This window comes from Sebastes umbrosus, chromosome 11 (assembly GCF_015220745.1).
Source record: "Sebastes umbrosus isolate fSebUmb1 chromosome 11, fSebUmb1.pri, whole genome shotgun sequence".
In the NCBI taxonomy this organism is placed as follows: domain Eukaryota; kingdom Metazoa; phylum Chordata; class Actinopteri; order Perciformes; family Sebastidae; genus Sebastes; species Sebastes umbrosus.
The window spans coordinates 7,792,953-7,815,934 of record NC_051279.1 but is presented as its reverse complement, the minus strand read 5'-3'; the positions used below and the strand labels follow the sequence as shown (position 1 = coordinate 7,815,934).

The 22,982-nt window shown below is 41.4% G+C and overlaps 1 protein-coding gene across 2 annotated transcripts in view; it reads left to right on the top strand.

Moving 5' to 3' along the window:
- The window catches only part of bbs9 (Bardet-Biedl syndrome 9), a 185,377-nt gene that overhangs the window by 44,773 nt on the left and 117,622 nt on the right, over nucleotides 1–22,982 (top strand). The window contains exons 14-17 of one of the 2 annotated variants that reach the window (XM_037785187.1): nucleotides 5,953–6,057; nucleotides 13,453–13,467; nucleotides 21,389–21,529; nucleotides 22,769–22,864. In XM_037785187.1, the coding sequence (XP_037641115.1) occupies nucleotides 5,953–6,057; nucleotides 13,453–13,467; nucleotides 21,389–21,529; nucleotides 22,769–22,864 (357 nt within the window). The remainder of the gene's footprint in view (nucleotides 1–5,952; nucleotides 6,058–13,452; nucleotides 13,468–21,388; nucleotides 21,530–22,768; nucleotides 22,865–22,982) is intronic. The other variant, XM_037785189.1, reaches the window with a different exon arrangement.

Genomic DNA, 22,982 nt, shown 5'->3' with positions numbered 1-22,982 from the left:
ATAAGTGCGTATGTCAACTCAAGTTTATTTCCAAAGCTTTTTGAAGAGATTTGTCACAAAGTACTTTACAGAAAACAAAGGACAATAAAAGTGGTGCTGCGTGTGTGTTTGTGTGTGCACGTGCTGTTCAGTGTTGGCGGGGTTGGTTGTAGGAGGCGGAGGGAGGAAGAGGAGGGGAGGTAGCGCCTTCTGACTTTTATTGTTATTCCAGTTTTTATTCGTCTCAGATGGCGACTCAATCCCCTGTTCACCACACACTGCCTCCTTTGTTCTCCCTCTCTTTCTCACTCTCTCTTTCTCCCTTTTCCTCTTTCCATCTTTTCTCTGCTTCCTCTCTTTTATGTCATGCTGTCTCCCGATGTCTTTATTTCTCCCCTCTGCTTCCTTCTCTTTCCGCCTTCTCTTCCATCTCCACATCCCCTCTGTCCTCTCCTACCCCTCTCTCTTTATACTTCTCATTCCTCTCCTCTCTGTATTGATCTGCAGCACTCCTCCTCTCCTTCATCACACACATACACACTCCTGCATCAAGCACACAGCATCATTTTCATACTGATGACCAGATGAAATAATTTATATGTTAATCAGCTTTTAAAATCAACGTATTCTCATACAACGGTTTGTATGATATCTTACAAAAGGTTATTTAATCATTTTTTATGCGCTTTCTTACGAATGTTCAGCGTCAATTTCCGCTCCAGTCTTTTCAAAATAAACTTACGTCTTCACAGGAAATAACTTGTTTAGGTTTAGGCAACAAAACAAAACTCCTGTCGGCATGTTTAGTTGTGCAAATTTCTCAATGAGGATATTCTTGTGTCAGACAGGGAGTATGAACAGGTAAAGACCTGTGTTTTTTGAGCCACTCTGACCTATTCCCTATGTGGCGTTTGCCGCTCTTTACACTTCCTGGTTCATGATTACATGGATAACATAAGAATTAATTTCATGGGATATATTTACAAATTACAGTGAATTACTTTTCGTAGGTATAGTTACAAACGTTGCATGAGAACAGCCTGTTTAAAATACAATCTTGAAGATCTCCATGTTGTCCTCTTTGGCGGCACCTATGGCGATACGCGTTAGTCGCACACTTGAACACAATGCAAGTGAACACTAGCATTTAGTTGGTTCATAGGTGGAGTAATTGTGTGTGCATTACATTGATTTATAATCACTGTAAGTAGGTTTATATGTATATGCATCACCTTACATGTGCAATTAATCAGTGTGCATGTATGATACATTCACATTTGTACATGTGGATTAAACGGGTATAAATGTACAGTCAATTTATGAGCACAAACATTGGCGCCATTTTCACCATTAGAGTGAACTGCTCTGTGCTCAATTTTCCACCTTCATGTTGCCAAACCATCATCGTCGTAACACCATATGGAGCTCTAACCAAAACATTTCAATCTAGTTGAGGAACTAATGCTTGTTTTGAATTCAGAAGTGAGTTTTGAAAATAAGACCCTGCGTGTTGGACATTTCATCTCTCTGAGTGGAGATCAGGTTCGTTGTGTTGGAGGTCAGACCCTCAACAGCGATCCGACCTGATCCTGACCGGTAGAGGTCAAAGGTCAGCGCTTAACACCGCACCGAAGGTCACCTCAGATTCCCTTGTTTGCCTCTTGACAAGATGTATGATGTACGCACGCACGCACGCACGCACACACACACACACACAGAGGTGAAGCAGTAGCAGACCAGGAATGTCTCAGAACAAATTTACCTTTCAGATTTGTTTTTCTCTCGATGTTTTGCTTTTTATATTATTTGCACATGGCAAAGAGAGGGCAGACACACACACACACACACACAAGCACGCACACACACACACACACACACACGCACACACGCACACACACACACACACACACACACACACACACACATATATGCATGCCCTTTTCCCATCTCCTTGTGCGGTATAGATCCCCATCTCCACCCCTCTTGACCTTTCACCTCTTCCAAACAGTCAGCACTCGGTTTAACCTGAGCTGTCAAGTACTATAACCTGTGGATAACTCTATCACTACACTCTATACACACACACACACACACACACACACACACAGCCCTACATATCTACACAGAAAGAGAAATAATGAAACGACTATTTTCAGGACAACCTTCTAAGACCACAACTTTTTGCCAACTCTGTTCTCTGTTCTTCTCTTTAATTTAAATGAAACTTGTATCTTTTTGCACCTGAAAAGGTGGTTGAGAGGAAGAACGTGATGGGTAGCAGGAGAAAACTGATAAGGGGATAAAGGAGATTGATACATAAGTGAAGCGGAGTTAGGGAGAAAAGAAGAATACCCTTTCCTCTTTCTCTGTAAGGGTAATAGAGGGATAAACTTGGGGATGAAGAAGGTGTAGAGGCAATAAAGAAGTTAGAAAAACAGAAATGATGAGGCTGAGAAGAAAGTCGAGATGGAAAGAAGTTGGGAAAGAGGAGGAGAAAAAGGAGGCAGCGAAGGAGAGGTAGTGAAATGGGGATTTCAGTCTCCCTTGTGGAGTTTGTTTATGTTGGCAGTGGTGTTAATGGGTTAATGTGCCTGAGAACACTGGGACCAGTCTGAACAGTCTCACTGGGTCGGACCTCCAGGTCATACAGACGTACACGTTACCTGGAGCTCGCAGGTTCGACGCCCACAGCAGCCCCGGACCTGTCCAGATGTGCCTCAGGCTGAAGAGAAAACAGACAGAGATGGAGAGAGAGAAAGAGAGGAGGAGGGATTACTTTGTGTCTTCTCTGGTGTTGTTTGTTGGTCTTAATGGGCCTGGGAACACTTAAAGCACTTAAACCAGTCTGACCAGTTTGACCTCCAGGTCACACAGGTTAAAAGCCTTCTGCTGACAGACAGGATGACAGGGAGGGAGAGAGAGGGAAAAGGAAAGGAGGAAGGTGAAATGAAAGGGAGTTAGGAGAAAGAGGGAGAGGCAGTGAGGCAGCAGGAGAGGGAGAAAGGAGGGAGATGGGCGGAGAAGGGAATGAATGAAACAGAATGAAACATGGGAAGACGTGAGAGGGAGGATGAGGTGGGGAGGAAAAGATGAAAGATGAATGTGGTTGTTAGAGCCTGACATCTGATTTGGGATTATTGCAGATGTAGGAAATTTCGATACAGAAATACCAAAGTTTATTGTAGTTACATATTTAATTTTCAGTGACATTTATTGTTTAAACTCATGCCCTTATGTCTACTGCATATGTCTGCGTCATGTTCTGGCTCAGTTGCGGCTGCCGGAGACATTAAGTTGCCTTTCTGGTCAAAGCGCCAATATATTTTTTGGTGGAAAAGCTTGTGTCTCAAGCATGAAATTCACTTGAGATTGTATATAAATGGCCTATATTTACTGACAACTGACTTAAAGTGAATATTTAAAGGAACAGTGTGTAGCATTTAGGGGGATCTAGTGGCAGAAATGGAATATAATATTAATAAGTATGTTTTATTCAGTGTATAATCACCTGAAACTAAGAATCATTGTGTTTTCGTTACCTTAGAATGAGCCCTTCATATCTACATAGGTAGCAGGTCCTCTTCATGGAGTCCGCCATGTTTCTACAGTGGCCCAGAATGGACCAAACCAAATACTGGCTCTAGATAGGGCCATTCCTGTTTTTTACTTTTTGCTAAGATACTGTAAGCTATTCACCTCCCCGCTCCAGCTTCATATTTATAACAAGCCTTGTAGTGTGCAGGAGGCAGGACATGACGCGGATTACACCGTCGTCACGTAGCCGGTTCGTAATTTGGTCATAAACAACCAAGCCTCTTGCTCTTCTTTGAATTTGTCTGATGTCCCCAAATCCCCAAATCTCGTCGTCTCTCCAGTTCAACATTTTCATTTGCGTCTTCAAGTAAATTACCCTTCTTCGGATGTTTGTATTCTTCCGGTTTCACGCCGTCATTAACGTCAACCACACGCCCATTCGCTCACTCTACATTCTCTGGACAATGACCGGCGCTATTCACACATGGGCTCAATTAGACATTACATGGTCTTTGTACTAGGGAGCTGGCAAGGTAAAGTTTGTTTAGTGTCTGGTTCAACTGATTCGGACATTTGCGTTCTCACATACAGCTCCTCTCAGTAATGTCTAGATAAGGTCAAGGTTGCAGTGCATGTGTGAAAGGGGCTTTACAGAAATAAGGTTGGTACTGGTCTTCTCATCTCACTCGGTTCTTTTAAGGGATCTTTATCAAAGATATTAGAATAAGAAAATGAATATTGGCAGATATATAGTTTTTAACTCTCAGTATTGATGTCACTACTGGTCTTTGAGATCCCTGCATCAGTTGGGCTCTTTTGGTCATATCGAAGAAGAGATGAAGAGATGCATAAGGGGAGGCTGAGGGAGAAGGGAGCCAGAAAAAAGAGGGATGGATGCTGGAGAGGGAGTGTGGGAGAAGGAAGGAGAGAGGAGGTCACGCTGTCAGGGCGTCTGACAGAGTGTGGAGAAAGTCTCTGTCTGCGTTTTATCGTTAATCTTCCCTTCTGTCTGTCGGAGGGGAGGTGTCGTCGTCTCTCCTTTCATCTCCTCTCATCCATCTCGTCTCCTCCTGCTCTGTCTGTCTTCAACTGGAGAGACCTCGTCTCACCCTCGGCTCTCTCTCTCTCTGTGTGTGTGTGTGTGTGTGTGTGTGTGTGTGTGTGTATGTGTGTGTTTGAGATGAAGAAGGTCAGTGAGGTACTATTTTAATGAATACATTTAGAAAAGATGTTATACAGTGAAAAATAAAACAAACACACTGCCTCCTCACTTTTATTCATTACACATACACTTTTTTCCATTAGGACACACACACACGCACACACACAAACAGACACACACATACTTGGGGTTCAGTCACCTGTAACAGGCCGAGCTCAGGAACATCACGCCCCATTACACCACCACACCGCCCTGTGTGTGTGTGTGTGTGTGTGTGTGACTGCATGAAGCCATTAGCTGTAATATATCCTTTCCTCTCCGTCTGTATTTGATCCCTGCTTTTCCTCTCCAGCTTGTTTGCTCTCTCTCTCTCTCTCTCTCGCTCTCTCTCTCTCTCTCTCTCTTTCTCTTTCTCTCTTTCTCTCTTTCTCTCTCTCTCTTTGTTGGTTTTGGGGTATTTGAAGGGAAGCTACAAGTCATCGCCCCTCTCTCATGCTACATATAATTTCAGTGTGTGTGTGTGTGTGTGTGCACGCATTTTGACGCAAGTTAAAGTTCTGGTCGCTGTTGTTAATCCTCTGTCCTCACCTTGCCTGGAGATGTTTAGCGTGTGTGTGTGTGTGTGTGTGTGTGTGTGTACATTAAGGGGTCTGGTTATTATTGGGTTTGCTGTATCCTGTCGTGTCCACACCTCCAAAATGCTGACTCTTTCAGTTTGTGTGTGTGTGTGTGTGTTTCGTTGGCTGCCCTGTTTCCTTATCCATCGTTCAACGTCCTTCTTTAAAGAGACCCGGAGTAAAAAAAAAAAAGAGGAAGTTCTGTTCTAGATGTAAGAAACTCACTCACTCTCTAAATGACATTAACACAAATCACTTAAAGGGGTACTTGAGTGATTTAGTAATGCACTTCCAGACAGTTGGGGGACTCAGACAGAGTGGTCCGAATCGAAGCAGCAGAGGTCAATATCCTGACTTTTAGTCTCTAGTGAGAGCCAAGCTCCTAAAACAGTGGATCCTACACTTTCCATACAACCCCTTCTCACTTCCAATTAATTAAATACCGCCGATTGAGCAGTGCCCCTCGGCATCAGAGAACAACACGCGGAGGCACCCTTTAGCGAATGTCTTCTCTCTTCTGTCAGATGTACAATGAAGTCATAAATATCCCCCAAAATATATAGAAAATATTAAGGTATGAATTTTATTAGCCGTAAGCGTAAGGACTTTAAAAGGATTTTCATGTTAATGTAAACATATCTTTGCTCTCTCACTCTCCAGGTGTTGGTTCCTCCACAGTCGTGGCGTTTTCGGCTTTCCTCAACGGCCGCTACCCCGCCGCTGACCTGACTGGAGACATCACCGTGACCTACAGCTCACCGACAGGTAAACATTTACACACACACAAGTTTGAAGGTTCATGCTGGTTTCCGTGCGTGTTAGTTTAGTTCCAATCAAAACTCTTATTTTAACAGGATAATCATTTTGACAGATGGGTTTTCCAGAACCGTTGGTAGTAATGAGTTTCTGTTTAACACAGAAGAAATCAATCAAACTTAGCTCTGCACTTGTTTGGCTGTAAGTGTTGAGTGTTTCTTTTTTGTATAAGAGCTGAGAACAATACTGACTGATGCCCTATTTTCAATCGCTCCATACATTCAACACCTGACGACTCTCAGTAACACCAAACATGTCAATATCATAGCATATCTGATTAATTAGGTGTGAAACTGCAATGGAATGTAACATAATTTAACGGTAACGGTGTAAAAGCTGGAAAATATGTTCAAAACAAGCCCTTTCATTGGCATTAATGTAAGTTACATTATGAATTTAGCTACAGTCTGAACTGTAACATCACATCCAGTGTTCTGTAACAGCGCCGAACACCAGCTGCTAACAGAGCGCTGACTTGACGTAAGGACATCTGGGCTCTTTCCAGACAAGCCCAGTTCATCCCCCTGCTCTCTCCAGGCGTCTGTTTCCAGGCCTTGTAATAATTCTGGAAGATATTACTTTCCCTTGCAAACCAACAAAACCACTCTTTATTTCAAATGTCACAGACGTCCGTTTCTAAATACTGATTTCAGCGTTCGTTCAAAAAGCAGCTCATGAAAATAAAAATCTATGTTTTCATGCTATTGTTTCCTTTGGATTACATTTGCTTTGGCAAGGCCTCTGCTGGTGGAACAGTTTCCCCTCCCCAGAAGCACATTTAATGTGAAATGTCTGGAAATATTGGGAAGTGCTTCTTTTTTGTTAAGCTTTATTGTGATGCTAAAAATAGCTGGGAATAAGGAGTATTTCAATGGGGCTTGGAAGCCAAGCAGCTGGGGTGGAGTGAGTAGGGGGCTGATCTCGTGTTCTGGAAGGGACCTGTTGGACTGGAGGTAGAATTGGAGGAGGTTTATTAAAAGTTGGAGGAAGAAGAGGCACGCAAGGATGGAAAATAAGAGAACAGAGGTGAGGTATAGGCTAGGAGTTAGAGGAGGGGAAGGAGGTAAGGAGGTGAATTATGCCTGGGTGGAGAAGAGGAAAGGGAGGAAATTTACAAAAGTTGGAGAGAAAAGAGGGAAAGTGTTTTAGACCAAAGAGAGCATTAAGGATGTCCAACAATCAGGGTTTTTGCCAGTGTATTTCAACCCCCGACCCCCCATCGGGCCTTAGCATTGTTAAGATGTTGTTTAAACTACAGTTACAGTGAGGCGGCTCGTTTAGAAAAATACATATAATGGTTGGAAAGCTCACCAGCGACATCTGGAAAACAGCAGGTCTGACATTAGTGTTCTTTACAAGCTAACGTTACTTAGCAACCTTAGCTTGTTAGCCAAACTGTGGCTGAACGCACTGAACTATTATTACCACGTCACTTCCTGAGAGCCTCATTACCGGTTGGAGACGCTCAACCATGGTAAAGGCCTTTGCATGCCAAGTCCATATTTTTCGTCCGAAATTGTCTCACATTGTGTCAATCATCTTCATACACGACTGCGAAACTTTCATCTTTCATTGAAATTTTCGGAACAGGTTCAATATTTCTGATTTTTATCTCATGTGACCAAATGATGATTTGTGAGAATCCTAAAGTCTGAACTAATTTGAAAAACGTATTAAGCCTAGCAAAGTGAAATCTCATACTTACGCTGAAATTGAAGCGTTATTGACGTTACAGAGCTGTCCGCCATTGTCTGTTATGAACGTTGACGTTACTACTGCATTGCATTATGGGATATTTATGCCGACGTGGTGTCCAATGTTTGCATACTGTAATATTTCACCGGAAATAGTATGCAATTTGTGTACTAGGTTTTCGGACATACTAAAAAATCTCACATACCGTTTTAGCATACTAAATAGCATGTTAGTATGGAATTTCGGATGCAACTAAACTGTCAGTAACTGATACGCCAGCCTGCGCTGCACCACCGCCCCCCTGTCCAAAGGTGCCTTCTTACCACGACTAACAACTTCTCTGGCAGAAACCCTGAACATTGATATTGGGTGATAAGACATGGCTTGCAATCCGTGTTCCTGTTCATCCCAAAGGTGTTGGACGGGGTTATTTCTCATGTTTTCTGGCGATCGTCGCAACAAAAGATTAAACAAACCGTTGTGCAGAGTTTTGGCGTCTGATAAGCCTTTAAACGCTGTTACTCGGGCTGGATTTCCTGGATCGTATTTCATGGCTCACCTTAAATAACAGTCTGTTTTAGGTCTGTATCCTCACTAATACACTCAACCATCATGTCAAGTCCTATCTGCTCTTATACTCTGCTGGTGAACTGCAAAGTGGTCATCTTAAGAGCATGGTTGTCGATGAGTGCGTGTGGTTGTAACTCTATGGTTGTGTGATCCTGCGGTGCTAATCTACATTAATGCCTCGTCTCCCCTCATCCTCTAAATGCTCTCTCGGTATGGGAGGAATGCATCACTTTGTCTCTACTTCTTTCTTTCTTTCTCTGCTCCCACCCAGGGGTGATGATTATGCCTTAACACCACCACCGCCCCACATAACGCCATCCCACCCAGTGGCTACTGTGCCTGTCTTTAAGCCCTACAAAGGCTTTGACATTTAAGAAGACTGTTGACTCCTTAAGCCCTTCAAAGGAGGCTCGACGGTGGCTGTAGTCGTTACAATCTAGAAAGAATTTCATTAGTGCCCCTACGTGATTTTCCTAACACCCTGACAATGGGCTTTACACAAACACACTTCAGAGGGATCAAGTGGTCAAGTTGGCATTTACAGTGCATTGTTAGCTCGAACACAATGGGCATTTTCATCCGGGCTGTCAAAGATAAGTTGCGACTGTGCAGATAATTTCCACAAAACACGGCCAGCCATGATTCATTGGTTGCTGAGCCAGTTCATGTGGAAACCCGGGGAGCTAGTTGGCAGTCTTTATTGTTTTCTCCTGTTTTATTGAGCTTGCCAGAGTGACCAGCATCTCCATATGTTGATGTCTCTGGGAGGCTGGAGTATTTTTGTTAGGTCCTTCCTTGTTTAATGACCATTTCCAAGGAACTTTTGTAGGCTAGCTCAAGTTATTGGTGTTGTTAGTTACCTCTGCCAAGCATATCATGTTCTCAGCCCTATTTGTTTGTTTGTTTGCACTGTATAACAAAGATTTAGTAACGGATTTGGTGGAGAGTTAGGCCGCTGGCCAAGGAACAAGGGATCTGTTTTTGGTGCTGGATTTTTAATAGGATTTCATTTTAGCTTTTTTTTTCTAATGATCCATCTGCAAATGCACGTTAAGTAACTTTTGATGTTTGTACGGCCTTGAATGGCAGAAGTTTGTACTCCCTATGTGCTATTTAGTCTTCAGTTACAGTGGAAGTTTGAGTTTTTGATTCCATATTTATCCACAATTTCATATTTCTTGCAAAGTCCTTAAGTTAATTTTAAATTCCTTTTAAGTTATCTGGTTTGTTGATGAAGCCTGCCTAGCAGCCTGGTTGCACTCTGCCCATGCACTCATTGTGTGTCACCGGAGTCTTCTTTAAGATGTTAGCTCGACAGCTGTGAGTACTAACAATAGCCATGTTCGCCGTTCACCTTAATTATGATATGTTTAGGTTTATAATGATACTTTTGGGGAAGTGGCTTTGGAGGGAGGCTTGAAATGACAGACAAACTTTCTCGCTATATTTAGGGCCTTTTGGAGCTAGTGCTGCTAGCTACTTTCATTGGAAAAGAGTTGGCAACACTGGGGTTGGTTATTCGCTTGGATAATTTCTTAAATCTAGTGTACTCTTGCTAGTTTCTCTAACTTTAAATTAAATTCCTTACTGGGGTTGAGGAGATTGGATGATACCAAAGGGAGTTACAGAACAGTCTCAAATGCCTTCAGTGCTTTGGCTCATGGACACCTCAGTAAAGTGGCACAGGTACTCAAAACCGTAACATCTGTTTGAAGGTCACACACTTGAAGGTACACCACCCTATGGTCTGTACTAGTAGGAAGGCCAACGGATGCGGGGGTTTGAAACATTAAACAATAAGTTAAGAAAAGGGCCGTAGAGGAGTATTTTGAAAGACGATATATTTTATTTCTAAGAATCTAATAGTGTTATAGCACTTTGGTGTTTCTGTATTTAATAATACAAAACAACACCGTCTCAGTTATTATTGATATAATAAAGGCTCGCAGTCATGAAACACTTTTTTTTCTACCTACCACACTAGCTAATGGATCCAGAATTTCACTCATTTCAGCCAGTCTAATTTCTCAGCCGTTACAAGAGATTTTAGAACAGGAAAGACTGATTGAACACTGGCTGGCAACAGACCAGGAGTGGCTACCGTAAGTGTGTGTGTGTGTGCTGTGAGTGCCTTCTTGCTCCATTTGACATGTCCTTTACGTTTAACTGGAGCTTTCACTCAACGTCGATGCTTTTAGTTCTTTCTCGCTTTTCTTTTCTTTTTTCTTTCTCTCCCTTCTTCTTTGTGTTGTTCTAGCCTTTTTCTTTTTTTTTTTACTCATTTTCTCCCCTTCTATTTCTTTTCTTTGGCGGTGCAGAGTGGTGAGAAGAGGTCAAGACAAAGTAATGACAGAATGTATGTTTTAGGATTAGATAATACTGCTAAATACGAACATATTTGGAGATAATGTGGTGTTGAGCATGTATTCATCCGACATATCTTCATACAAGGGTTTGTATGATATCTTATGAAAACTTAATCCTCATTTTTTGTGCGTTTTCCTACGAATGTCCAGCAACATGTGACGCACGTGTCAGTTTCCGCTCCAGTCTTAAAAATATAAAAATAAACTTCCGTCTTCACAGGAAACTACTTGGATAGGTTTAGGAAACAAAACATCTTAGGTTTAGGAAAAGATCGTGGTTTGGGTTAAAATAACACCGTAAATGGCGTAAAATAAGCACGGATATTACGTGTATTAGGTATATGAGGCAGTTAGTCATGCTGTGTTTGGATTTGACCAATTTAATGGAAGACAATGTCTTGTTAGGTTCTCAGTATTCTTAATTAAATAAATCCGATGTACTTGACATGAAATGATGATTAATAAAAGACAGAATCCTGACAGAGAGAGAGATTGAGGCAAAGTTATTGCAGGAAAGAGACGCAGCGGTAAGGAAGCGTGACTTTCATCGGGTTTAATAACATGTGAACCTTCTGACTCAGCACCTCAGTGCCTTTTCATTGGCCTGCAACCTGCCATCTGCTTCTCATTCACCTTCCCAGGATATCCTCTCCGACCAATCAATTCAGAGCGTAATCTGCCAGACTTCTATTGCTGCGGCCTAAAGGTTAGAGAAGCAGGAGGCAGGCTGTTTAAACACAAGAGCAGCTGGGAAAATCTGGCAGTGAAGAGCAGAGATAAATAGATGCTCTCCCTTTCGAAAGAAAAATTAGATTTTGCAACCTGAGTCTTATTTTCATAGTTCAGTGTTACTTTTCTGCCCTTTCTAAACATTGCTACTCATTTGGCAGATCGGTAACAATCCTCCAAGACAAAAGAGGATTTTAATTGGTGCCTTCCACATGAAAGTATTAAAACTGCATGCATACACACAAAAACCCTCCAGAGATATATAATATTTCCAATTACATTGTCCAAGTGCAGCATGAGCACTATAAACATTTGGCAACCTGATTGTTGATTATCTTGATGCTTACATATAATGGGATTTTTCCATGGACGAGCTAACACAAAAAACAGTATTTTTACACATTTATGTTGCACATTTCAAACATCTTATGTGTTATTACTCACAGGCATATATTTTTAAAAGCCAACTTGCAATGCAGTTTTTATAAATTATTCGAATATAATTTAAATCCTATAAATTATATATCTATGCACGTGTAATTTGATGGATTGACATTTTATTTTAACATCAAAGTGAAAGGTAAAATTATTAACCCAAACTGTCCATTGCATTTGGAAGCTCCTTCTGATATACTCCCATATTGTAGTTTTGCACACAAAGTTTTTCAACGGCTGATTATAGTGGACAGTTAAGGCATGTTCACTGTCAAAGTATTAACTCTTTTGAAATAAACTTTGAAATATTGTATTGATTTTGGAAACTTAGTTATTGTGTCAACACCACAGCGTTGTTGAGGTTTGGTTAAAGGGAAATTTGCAACCTTTTATGTAGATGTCCAATCAGTGTTGATGGTGAATGAAGTCATTTGAAGCAATAAAATCCTCAGTGTGTGCTATTGACAGAGAAAGCTGAAAGACTGGATCCATTAGCTGGTGTGGTAGAAAAAAGTGTTGCATGACCAGTGGGCTACCTCCGGGTCTGCGAAGTGACGCCAATGCTGAAGTGCATTCTTGAGAAGTCTATGAGGAAATGACCCAACTTCCGATTGGATTTATTACCTCAGTAAACATTATAAACATGAGTTTATGGTCCCAAATTTGCTGGTTTCAAATTTTCTTCAATACAGGATGATGTTCATTTAGTAAATGATGGTCCCATTTAGACTCAAATAAACCATAAAGCAGGGTACGCTTTAGGGCGTGGCTACCTTGTGATTGACAGGTTGCCACCACGGCGTTGTCCGGTCTGGGAGTTGTCTGGGTTTTCGTCGTACAACTTTAACCCTTTCACAGTGTGTTTTCAGTTCATTAAAGTTAATCATAACCTTTTTGGTCACCTAAAAATGTCTTTGGCGACGACCAAACGACCAAATACCAAGATGGCGTCGGCCAAAATGCCGAACACTAGGCTTCAAAACGGCAGTCCACAAACCAATGGCCGACGTCCACTTCTTATATACAGTCTATATTCGTGACTACTTTTATTATATCAATAATAACTGAGAATTGAGGTAACTTATCATCTTGTAAGTCCGTTAAACTCTTGATATACTGATCATTATATAAGCAGACATATTTTTTTCTTCAGATTCTGTCAGACCAATTTTCATACTAACCCCTCGACGAGCAGCTGTTTAATTTTGGATTTGGACGTCTTATCATATTCAGGATCGGTTTGGCTCAGTCGGGAGGGCTGCGCTGTCCTCCAACGGTACTTTCCAAGAGTGTGGGAAGGCGAACGAAGCACACCCAGAGTGTTTTATAAGTTTGTGTATATCCATATGCAGGGAGAACGTAGGTTTTCCCAGGGAATCCCCTCCTCTTTGAACAGTATAGTCCAGTTCTTCCAGTGCTGCTTTGTTACTGGTTTACGCTGAATAAAAATAGATAACTGGAGTGATACCTCTTTCTTCTTCTGCTTCTGTGATCTGTGTCTGAATTTTTCTTTTTTAACCTTTAACTCTTCTCCTCTTCCTCTCTGCAGAGCTTAATCCCAAAGGTAAGTGTTTGGTTTGTAGTGCTGGATAGAATAGAGCAAGTAGAAACACATACACACACATACACACACGCTTTATTAAAAAGACAAACATTTACTGATGTACACATATCCATATATTTGCTGTATTTTAGGACGTACACTTCAATATTCTCTTACATACAGAAATGCACATATAATCAAAACTGCACTGTATGCATTCCAACACACACACACACACACACACACACACACTACTGTATATACAGGAAGAGACCACTGCCTACTGTTTATGTTCCTGTAACGTGATACTTGGCAAGATTCTGTACACATACACACACATTTGTACACACATACACACTTCCTCACTGTATGGAATAAGTAAATATCCATTTATATCCTTTTATACTGCAGTTTACACAGAAATATCATCTGTTTCACATACACACATTCAGTGGTACGGAAACACACGTACACACACACACACACAAACACACACACACACACACACAGAAGTATTCCAGCAGTAGTGTTCCGAGTCGCCAGCCAGTGTTTGTTTTAGTCCGTCTGAGTTTGTGTGCTTTGATACAGAATAGGATGTCCTGTAATCTATAGTGGGCTTAGAGGCCCTGCAGTAGTACACACACACACACACACACGCACACACACACACACACACACACACACACACACACACACACACACGCACACACTTGTACAGCAGTGTACTTTTTTTTCTCCCACTCTCAACTGCAAATTATGTTCATATGCAGCTATTTTGCATCAGCCAAATACATTCTTGGGGAAACGTAAACGGCCAAAATTGAAGGTTTTTGCTCCGTGTGTCAGTCAGAACGATGGAAAAGAAAGGACTTAAGTACATTAAGGAAGCACATCACTTCCCACACTTCTTATTAATGGTGCGCATTTCAACGCACCCGGTGTTTATTAAACATGAAGCCCAAGGCTATTATGACTGTTGATTCACATAATTGTATTTCAGATAGCTGTATACGAGTTGCGTCAAATCCAGTGGGTAACCTCTGCTTCTGAGAAGTGAAGCCAAAGCGCTAGTTTCAAGTCTTCTTCAATACAGCATGATGTTCATTTAGTAAATTATGGTCCCATTTAGAGTCAAATAGACCATAAAGCACGGTATGCTTTAGAGCGTGGTTACCTTATGATTTACAGGTCGCTACCACGGCGTTGTCCGGTCTGGGTGTTGTCCGTGTTTACGTCTTATAAACTTTGTTTTCAGTTCATGAAAGTTGATTATAACCACTTTGGTCGACTGAAAATGTCTTATTCAGCATTCGGTTGCACTTAGCTCCACCCTCTCATGTCACTTCTGGTTGCAAAACCAGAAGTGACGGCCAAAATGCCGAACTCAATACCTGATTTTGCGCAAGCTTCTGATGCCCGGAGGGTCCCCAACGGCCATATCCTCTTGCACGGCTAATGCAGCCTCAGCCTCGTCCTCTTTCCGCTGCACTTCTTCAGCTGTACTCAAATAAATATGGCTGAATATCCGAGTCAGCCAAAACACTGTAAAATGTATCCACGTCCATAACATCCTCTGCTCTCATATTTTGGGATGCAATTTTTGCAGTTTGCTATACAAGCAAAGAGAACAAGAAAGTTTTGATTTTGAGTGGGTCAAAAAAACACAGACTTTTGCCCAGGTGACCGCTGTTCGTACCCTGTGTGAAATCAGACGTCAATGTTGATTTATTTGTCACGTAACTTCCATACTTAAGTAACGCCACTTCTTATTTTCCCCCAAAACCACTATCTTTTCCTAAACTTAGCTAAGTAGTTTTGTTGCCTAAACCTAACCAAGTTTCCTCTGAAGGCGGAAGTTTATTTTGAAAAGACTGGAGCAGAAATTGACACGTGTGTCACGTGTTGCTTGACATTTGTAGGAAAACACACAAAGATATCATACCAACCATTGTATGAGGATACGTTGATCTACGTCACTGTCACGTCAAATGATGGCGTTGGATTCAGGAAGAACAACAGATTTTGAAGCTGCGAACTCAGCTTTCTCTGTCAATATAGCAGGCACCGAGGAATTTAATGCTTGAATCGACCACATTTACCATCAACACTGATTGGACAACCACATAAAAGGTTACAAATTATCCCTTTAAGTTTAGCAAGAGGTCTTGGTTATTATTACAATAATAGAGACGTCAGATTACGTATATACTGTAAGACAGAGACGTGCGTCAAAGGATAACATTTATCCAGAAATCCACACCTGGGCTTTCTGGCTCTCAATGGGGCCATTTAATGCAGATCACTAATGCAGAATAGCTGCATATTAACATGATTTGTTGAAGACTGGGCTGTGCTATGACTGTGTGTATCACAGAGGAAATGATAAAAAGACACACACACACAAAGAATGAACATATTTGGTCTTTCACATGTACTCACTAAATCATACACACAGACGGCTGACATCACTGCAGCTGTGGTAAGAACCTGATCCTGTACAGTGGTCCTCTACTCAAATAAACTCTGTGGTCTCTCTCTCGATCTCCCCCTCACACACACACACGCACACATGCACACATGCACACATGCACATGCAGGCACACACACAGATTCCAGATAATTGGAATCAGAGTCCTCTGAGACAGCAGTACTGTGGAAGTACAGCAGCTTGGACAAGTAGCAGCAGCGGTGCTCAATTGTGATTTTAAGTGTGTTTAACAGTTGACAAAGCTCCATTTCCCACATCAGCAGTAGTGCAAGCAGCTATCAGAGGTTGGGTCTGGGGTCACATGTCATAGCTAGACTCTTAAAAACTGCATATTACAAAGGACTAAAGCTCAGGACAAGCGCTTTGAGTGAAGTGAAGAATCTGTAAGACAAACAATGTAACCTCAGTTTACTGTAACTGAGAAATGGTGTTTAGTCAGTTACTCACTCTCTGGCTTCAGTCTCTTTGAAACATCTCCTCAAACACCAACAGTCTGCTCTTTGTCTTTCCACTGTGTCTTGTCATCCTTCATGTCATCAAACCCGACTAAAACGGTGACATTTGACGCAGGCGAATGATGCAAAGTTTATTTAGTGCCATGGCAACACTGGCAACGCTGAGATCCCAGCATTTAAACTCGGCAGCTCCTGTGTAGGTGACGTCACTCAGGAAGTGACTTTAGCAGATACAGAATACATTTGAGTCAGTTGGAAATTGTAACAGTGTGTGTCCATGAAGCCTGTTGCTGTTCACTGATCAGACAACATAAAATGAGTCACAGATGAGAGAAATAACATTACAACCAGGACAGTGTTTTGCTGTCTGAAAAGTGAACCTTGGTTTGGTTTGTTTCATTTATTTGGATGTTTTGGACTTTCGGACCAATTACAGGAAGTTCTGGCAGGCTGTCATCAGAACCGGAAAAAAACGCAACAAAAAAAAAAGAGCCCCGGTAGCACATGGGGAGAGGAGGAGACGTAGGCAGTGATGGTAGGACGTAAGTGATGACGGCAGGACGTAGGTGGCGATGACAGGATGTAGATGGTGACGGCAAAACGTGGGCTGTGACGGCAGGTTGTAGGCGTTGATGACAGGACTTCGGCGGCGACGTCAGAGCGTAGGCAACGACAATAGGATGCAGGCGATGACGACAGGACGTTGCCTATGACATAGCTGGTTACAACGGGATGTAGCCTGTGACGTTAGAATGTAGTTGGTGACGACAGGATGTAGGCGACGATGTCAAGATGTAAGCAATGACGACAGCATGTAGATGACGACGTCAGTACGTAGGCAATGACGATTGGATGTAGGCGATGATGACAAGACGACGACCGGACTGAGGCGGCAACGACAGGACGTAGATGGCAACGACAGGACGTAGACAAAGTTGACAGGACGTAGGCGGCAACGACAGGACGTAGGTGATGACGACAAAACAGAACAACAAAACATGAATCTTAGTTCAGACTTTCAGGTGTGAAAAGGCTCATAATTACAAACTTACAGGGCAAAAAAATTATCAATTGTTCATTCTGCAAATCGCCACAATAAAACAATATACCTCTAGCAAGAGACCACAAGTCCAAATTTAAACACCATTACTTTGAGTTGTATTTAATTCACCCTCAATAGGTTTCTTATTGAAAGTGCATTTTCTTAAATACCTTGTTTTCATCAATTCAGATCAGAACTTGCCCAATTGGTTTTAAAATCTAGACTTTCTCAAATTGTGTTTATTCACCTGCTCAGTCACTCAGCTCCGTTAAGGAATAGAAACGTGAAGCTGTTGTTCTCAATTTCAGTTTAGTAAGTTGCTGTAATTACTTGCTGCCTTTTGCCTTGTCTTGATAAAATGCTCAGTTCTCCTTCAGGGTCAGTTTTAACTACTATTAGTAATACAATACAGCAAAGAAAAAATTGAATGTGAATGAACTTAAAATCAAAGGGGGATAAATATTTCAGGCAGATGTGGTTTGTGGGCTCATATCAGGTTTGGGGGAAACAGCAGGGGTTTTGTGTTTGCTGATACAGAGCGAACAGGTTGACTTATGACTCACATTTGTTACTGTAATTATATATTCAACATAATACAGATGTCTGGAAGCCCTAAACAGTCTCACAGATGTGTTGGGAATGATGCTTTTCAAGTTTGCTTTGTGAAATTGTAGTAACACACACACACACACACTGGTTGTAAATGTCGATGCTGAGTTTAAGATGGAAAAATGTTTCCCATAGCCTTTTCCAGCCTTTCATGACCTTCACTCCCTTCCTCCATTTCACCCCTTTGTCTTTCTATCCCTTCTTCCATCTCTCCTCTCTCTCTGTTATCTTGTCATCTGTTTTAATCTTGTTTATGTCCATCTCTATTTTCTCTGTGTTTTCTCTCCCCTCCCAGTGTCTCTGACTTTTTATAACGCTGCTTATATTTCCTCCCCCGCTCTCTCTCTCTCTCTCTCTCTCTCTCTCTCTCTCTCTCTCTCTCTCTCTCTCTCTTCCCCACCCATCATCAACACAAGAGGAATAGAGTTTCTAGATTTAATGTTAAAATCGTCACAGTAGCCTGATTCAACATACCGGTAACAAGTGGACCACCAGTTTGTACAGAAAACATCCCTTTTTCAAACTTCATTACCCATATTCCTTGCAAAGTTACATTGTTGAAATACATGTCATAATAGACTGTTGTCAGGCTATTAAATTGGCGTTATCAGTCGCTATAAGCCCCATCGATGTGGGTCAATAGGGGCCTACTACACCTACTACATTGTAAAAGTGAAAGTAAAACTTAAAAGTAACACGTTCTAACACGTTGTAAAACTGAAGGAAACATCAGGTTTTGACGAACACGTTTTAACAAAAAAGCTTCTTTAGGTTTAGGCAGCAAAACTACAACTTCTTTAGGTTTAGGTAAAAAAAAACCAGTTAAGTTTAGGGAAAAACACAGTGTTTCGGCTTAAAATATCTACGAACACAAAGATAGCTACACGTTGCTGGTTTTACACAGGATGCAGACTCACATCTAATGGCCTGAATACAGTCGAATCGGGTGCATTTTACTTCACAGGAAGGGTTGAGATGGTGAAGTTTCACTTTCAGTGTCTTTTACTCTGCTTGTTTGTATTTCCCATCAGCACATGGGTAAATATGAATCTACAGAATACTGTGCCTGTTTCTGCCTTTTTATCCATTCACTACCTTAGTATTGACCATTTTCCAAAGCAAACCACAGTCTTTTAAAAGAATGAAATGAGTTTTCCTTCCTTTCAGACAGCCAGAGGTTTTATTCATTTCAGTGTGTTCTGAAATTCAACTCGGAGAGACTGGCGTCAGGCAGTACAACACAATGTGTACATCATGTTGCGTTAGTTACTCTAAAACACGGTGGTGCAGCTTGAAAGATGGTCATCAGATATGTAAAGTATGTGTGATATGATGTAGGGCTCCGTGCACTATAACATTTAAATAAACAGAGCACTGCTTTTACTTCCATGTTGGGCTACTGTACATTCCTGCTAATGTATAAAACTTTGCATCAAAATAAGACTGCTCCTTATTAACAGTGTATTTCTTAGAAACAAAATAAAATTGTACCAAAACTTTTTATCCAAAATTAAATAAACAGCATTGCTTTTGCTGCGTTTGAGATAAGCTACATCCCTGCTAATTAATGAATCTTATCTTAATCTTAATAACACTTAAAATAAGATTCTTCTTCACCTGAATTCAGAACATTTCCGTTTTACTGTATAGTATTCTGCTACTCTGGACAGCAGCTGCAATATTCAGGAAAGTTTTTCACAGGCTGCCGCTGTAGCGCAGCGGCATGACAGCTCACCAAAAGTGAAGCCAAAACATCTGGATCACCCCCTGGTGGCTGGCTGTTAGCGCTTGATTTGATATGCAGTAGAGTTTTCTATGAGCGAAGACACATTTTAAACGTCAATACCGCAGTCGAGTATGTCCATTTAATTGTGGGAAGCCAAAATCACAATTAATATTTGATTAATTGTGCAGCCATAATATGTACAGGCGACAATTAAGGGTCATTATCACTAATTGCGTTTTCCATTATGGAGAATTGTTATTATTTAGAAAGAGGTTTGCACTTCTAATTTTTACATTGAGTAAGTTAACTACATATTCACTTTGACAACATGTGAATTTAACCCTCTCTGTTGTGTTTGTTGGATGTGATTTGTTGCTGAACTTCTCAGTCACCCATGATGAAGGGTCAATGAGAAATTAAGAGAGAGAGGAGAGAAGGAAGTGGACCACAGTGCCCCTCCTTCTCCTCTAAAACTCCCTCCATTTTCTCTCTTTCTTTGCCTTTCCTCTGTTTTCTATGTTTTCCTTGGCTTCACGTCTTCCCTTCTTCTCTCTCTGCCTCCGTTCATGTATTCAAACCAAATTGAATTATTCACATAATCACGTAATAATTGCATGTCTGGAATGAAAAGGTGCACAGTAGTTGCAGGTAATTATTACTATCTGTAATAACCTGGAACATTCCATAATTAAACCGTCCTCCCTCCCACCACGGCTGTCGTTTCACATATTATTTCTCTTCCAGTCCGTCTCTCACGCTGGTTTATTTCCACTCGTTTTCCTCCCTCTCCTGTCGTTAGTTCACCTCCTCTCCCCTGGTTCCCTCGCTCCATCTCTTCTTAACAACTGTTTTCCTCCATCACCCCTTTCCCTCGCTCTGTTATTCTAGCTAAGTGTAGATTTCTGCCAAGCTCAGCACTGCTTAAGCTCAGGACATAGTTATAGTTGGCCTTAACTCTCCTCCTCATAGTTTTTTTTTTTCTTCCTCTCAAAATTTCCCCCCACTTTTCACAAAACTTCCTTTTCGGCTCTTCGACAAACACCCCCTCCAAACCTGGTGTTGATGTTGAGTCTCTCGACCTCGTAGCTCTCAGATACTCATGTAATGTGAATATCTGCAGTGTTGACTGTGTTAACAAATGTTCACCTGACTGCTGTTTGGAGAGAAAGCCTAAAAAGCGATGCGGCGACCTTGTTCGATTCGCTTTAGGGGAGTTTTGCGGAGATGGATGCCACTTGAAGGGGAAGTGGGCTTTGAATTTAAGGCTGTTAATCAGGAAATTAGCTAAAGGAGGAGGGAGGTTGGAGAATAGTATAAAATAATGCAGAAATAATTTATTATTATTATTGTTAGTAGTCGTTGTAGCATTTGTGGTATCAATAGGGGCTATTCGGATGGACAAAATTAGATACATTTTGCAACTTGTGTTGACCAAAATAATTAAAAGTAATGAAGAGACAATTCGTTTGCAAACAATTATTTACCTTAACAAAGTCGATACCATCTGCAGGCATTGGAAAGCTCTAAATTGTGGAGAACATGAGGGAAATGCAACATAAAAAGAAGAAAAAGAAATGAAAATATTTTTTGAATACGTTTTTGATATATTTTCTTTTTCTCAGGAGTTCCCAGGGTTCTCCAGACCAGGTTCAGTCTTCCTCTGGCGTTGGTGTGTGTTCCTTCCTCTCCAGCCAAAACCACCAAGTTTAAGATCACTGTGGACACCAACCAGTCACCAGTCGACCTCAACGAAATCTTCCCAGGTAAAACACACACATATCGTACACTTACACGTACTGATGCTGTTCTCAGTTTCCAAAATAATCAAGGCTCTGCATTTGAATTATACATTTTCTATAAATCAAACATATTGTTTTGTTTGAGACTTTGGCGGTGGAGACATCTGTGTGAAGTTGGCAATATTTTTGTGATCCAAGAATAATCTATTTTATTGCTGCTGGTGCTGGCCAGCATGTTGATGAAGGTTGACCTGCAGGTTTCAAGTGATTGGAGGGCTTAACTGGATTACCCCCAAATCTCTGACTACAGTTTATTGAAGTTTTTGTCTACATGTACAAGATAAGTCTTTTGCTGCGTCTCAATTCACATTCTTCCTACACTTTACACTTACACTTTAATTTCCCCATATTTTAGATAGTGGGACAGGAAAGACAATTCTTTTATTTCATCAAACCTTTAGAATTGACATGCAGCCATAGACAAGAATTTGCTCCATTGCTTCACAGCTGTATCTTTTATAATGATTTCGTATGGGGAAGTAATCGCTCTGGGCCCAAGCGTGTCGTGTGACGTGTAGTTTCGACTGTGATTTTTCACCCAGGTGGCACAGGTTCAAATCCTGGTGTGGAAAATGTTTTGCACCAAAACGTATGTTTTTAAGCATTGTAGATTAATCACAGATTATGGGTGGCAATCTGTTTTTTCACACCAGTAAATAATACACATCTGTTCAGTTCATCTGGTCGCACAACTAATGTTGGTTTAGAGCTGAGGACCAATGAAGCGGCCACCGGAGGGCGTTACATGAAGCTAAATGACTTGAACGCAAAGCTTGGAGAGGGAATGAGAGAAATGTAGCTGTGCGTGTGTATACATTTATATGAGTAATCAACCGTTATGTATCTGTGTGTGTGGTTGTGTATTTATACAAGTGTGTTTATGCGTGTTTATTTATTTGTGATTCTCTGTGTGTGTGTGTGTGTGTGTGTATGTCTCAGTCCTGAGAATCTCTGTTCTGTTTCCCAGTTATCTGACAATCGGCTACAATCAGCAGCTCTGACGTCTAAACACGCTCAGTGTTCATACTGACTGCGTGCTTTTTGTGTAAAAAGGGATTTGTGTAAGCTCATGCCTGCTTACATTGTGTGTCTTTGTGAACAGTGTGACTGTATCTCGTTCACCTTTGTTGGCGTCTTGCATCGTGATAGGCTGTCCTATCTGTCTCATCACACTGCTGTCTGTCTTTCTCTCTCTCTCTGCAGAATTTTCAGCCAAATCAGAAGATAAGGACGGGAATAGTTTGGCTTTCCAGTTCCTGTCAGGAGCCAAGGTTACCGTGCTGGCCTCCAAGACCTCCCGTGAGTCTGACAACAACACTACATGCTGAACAGGATTCCCATAAGACACTGGTTTACCTCCATTGACCCTGTTTACACTCGGTTTTAAAATGCGACTTTGGCGATCGTATCGCAAGTG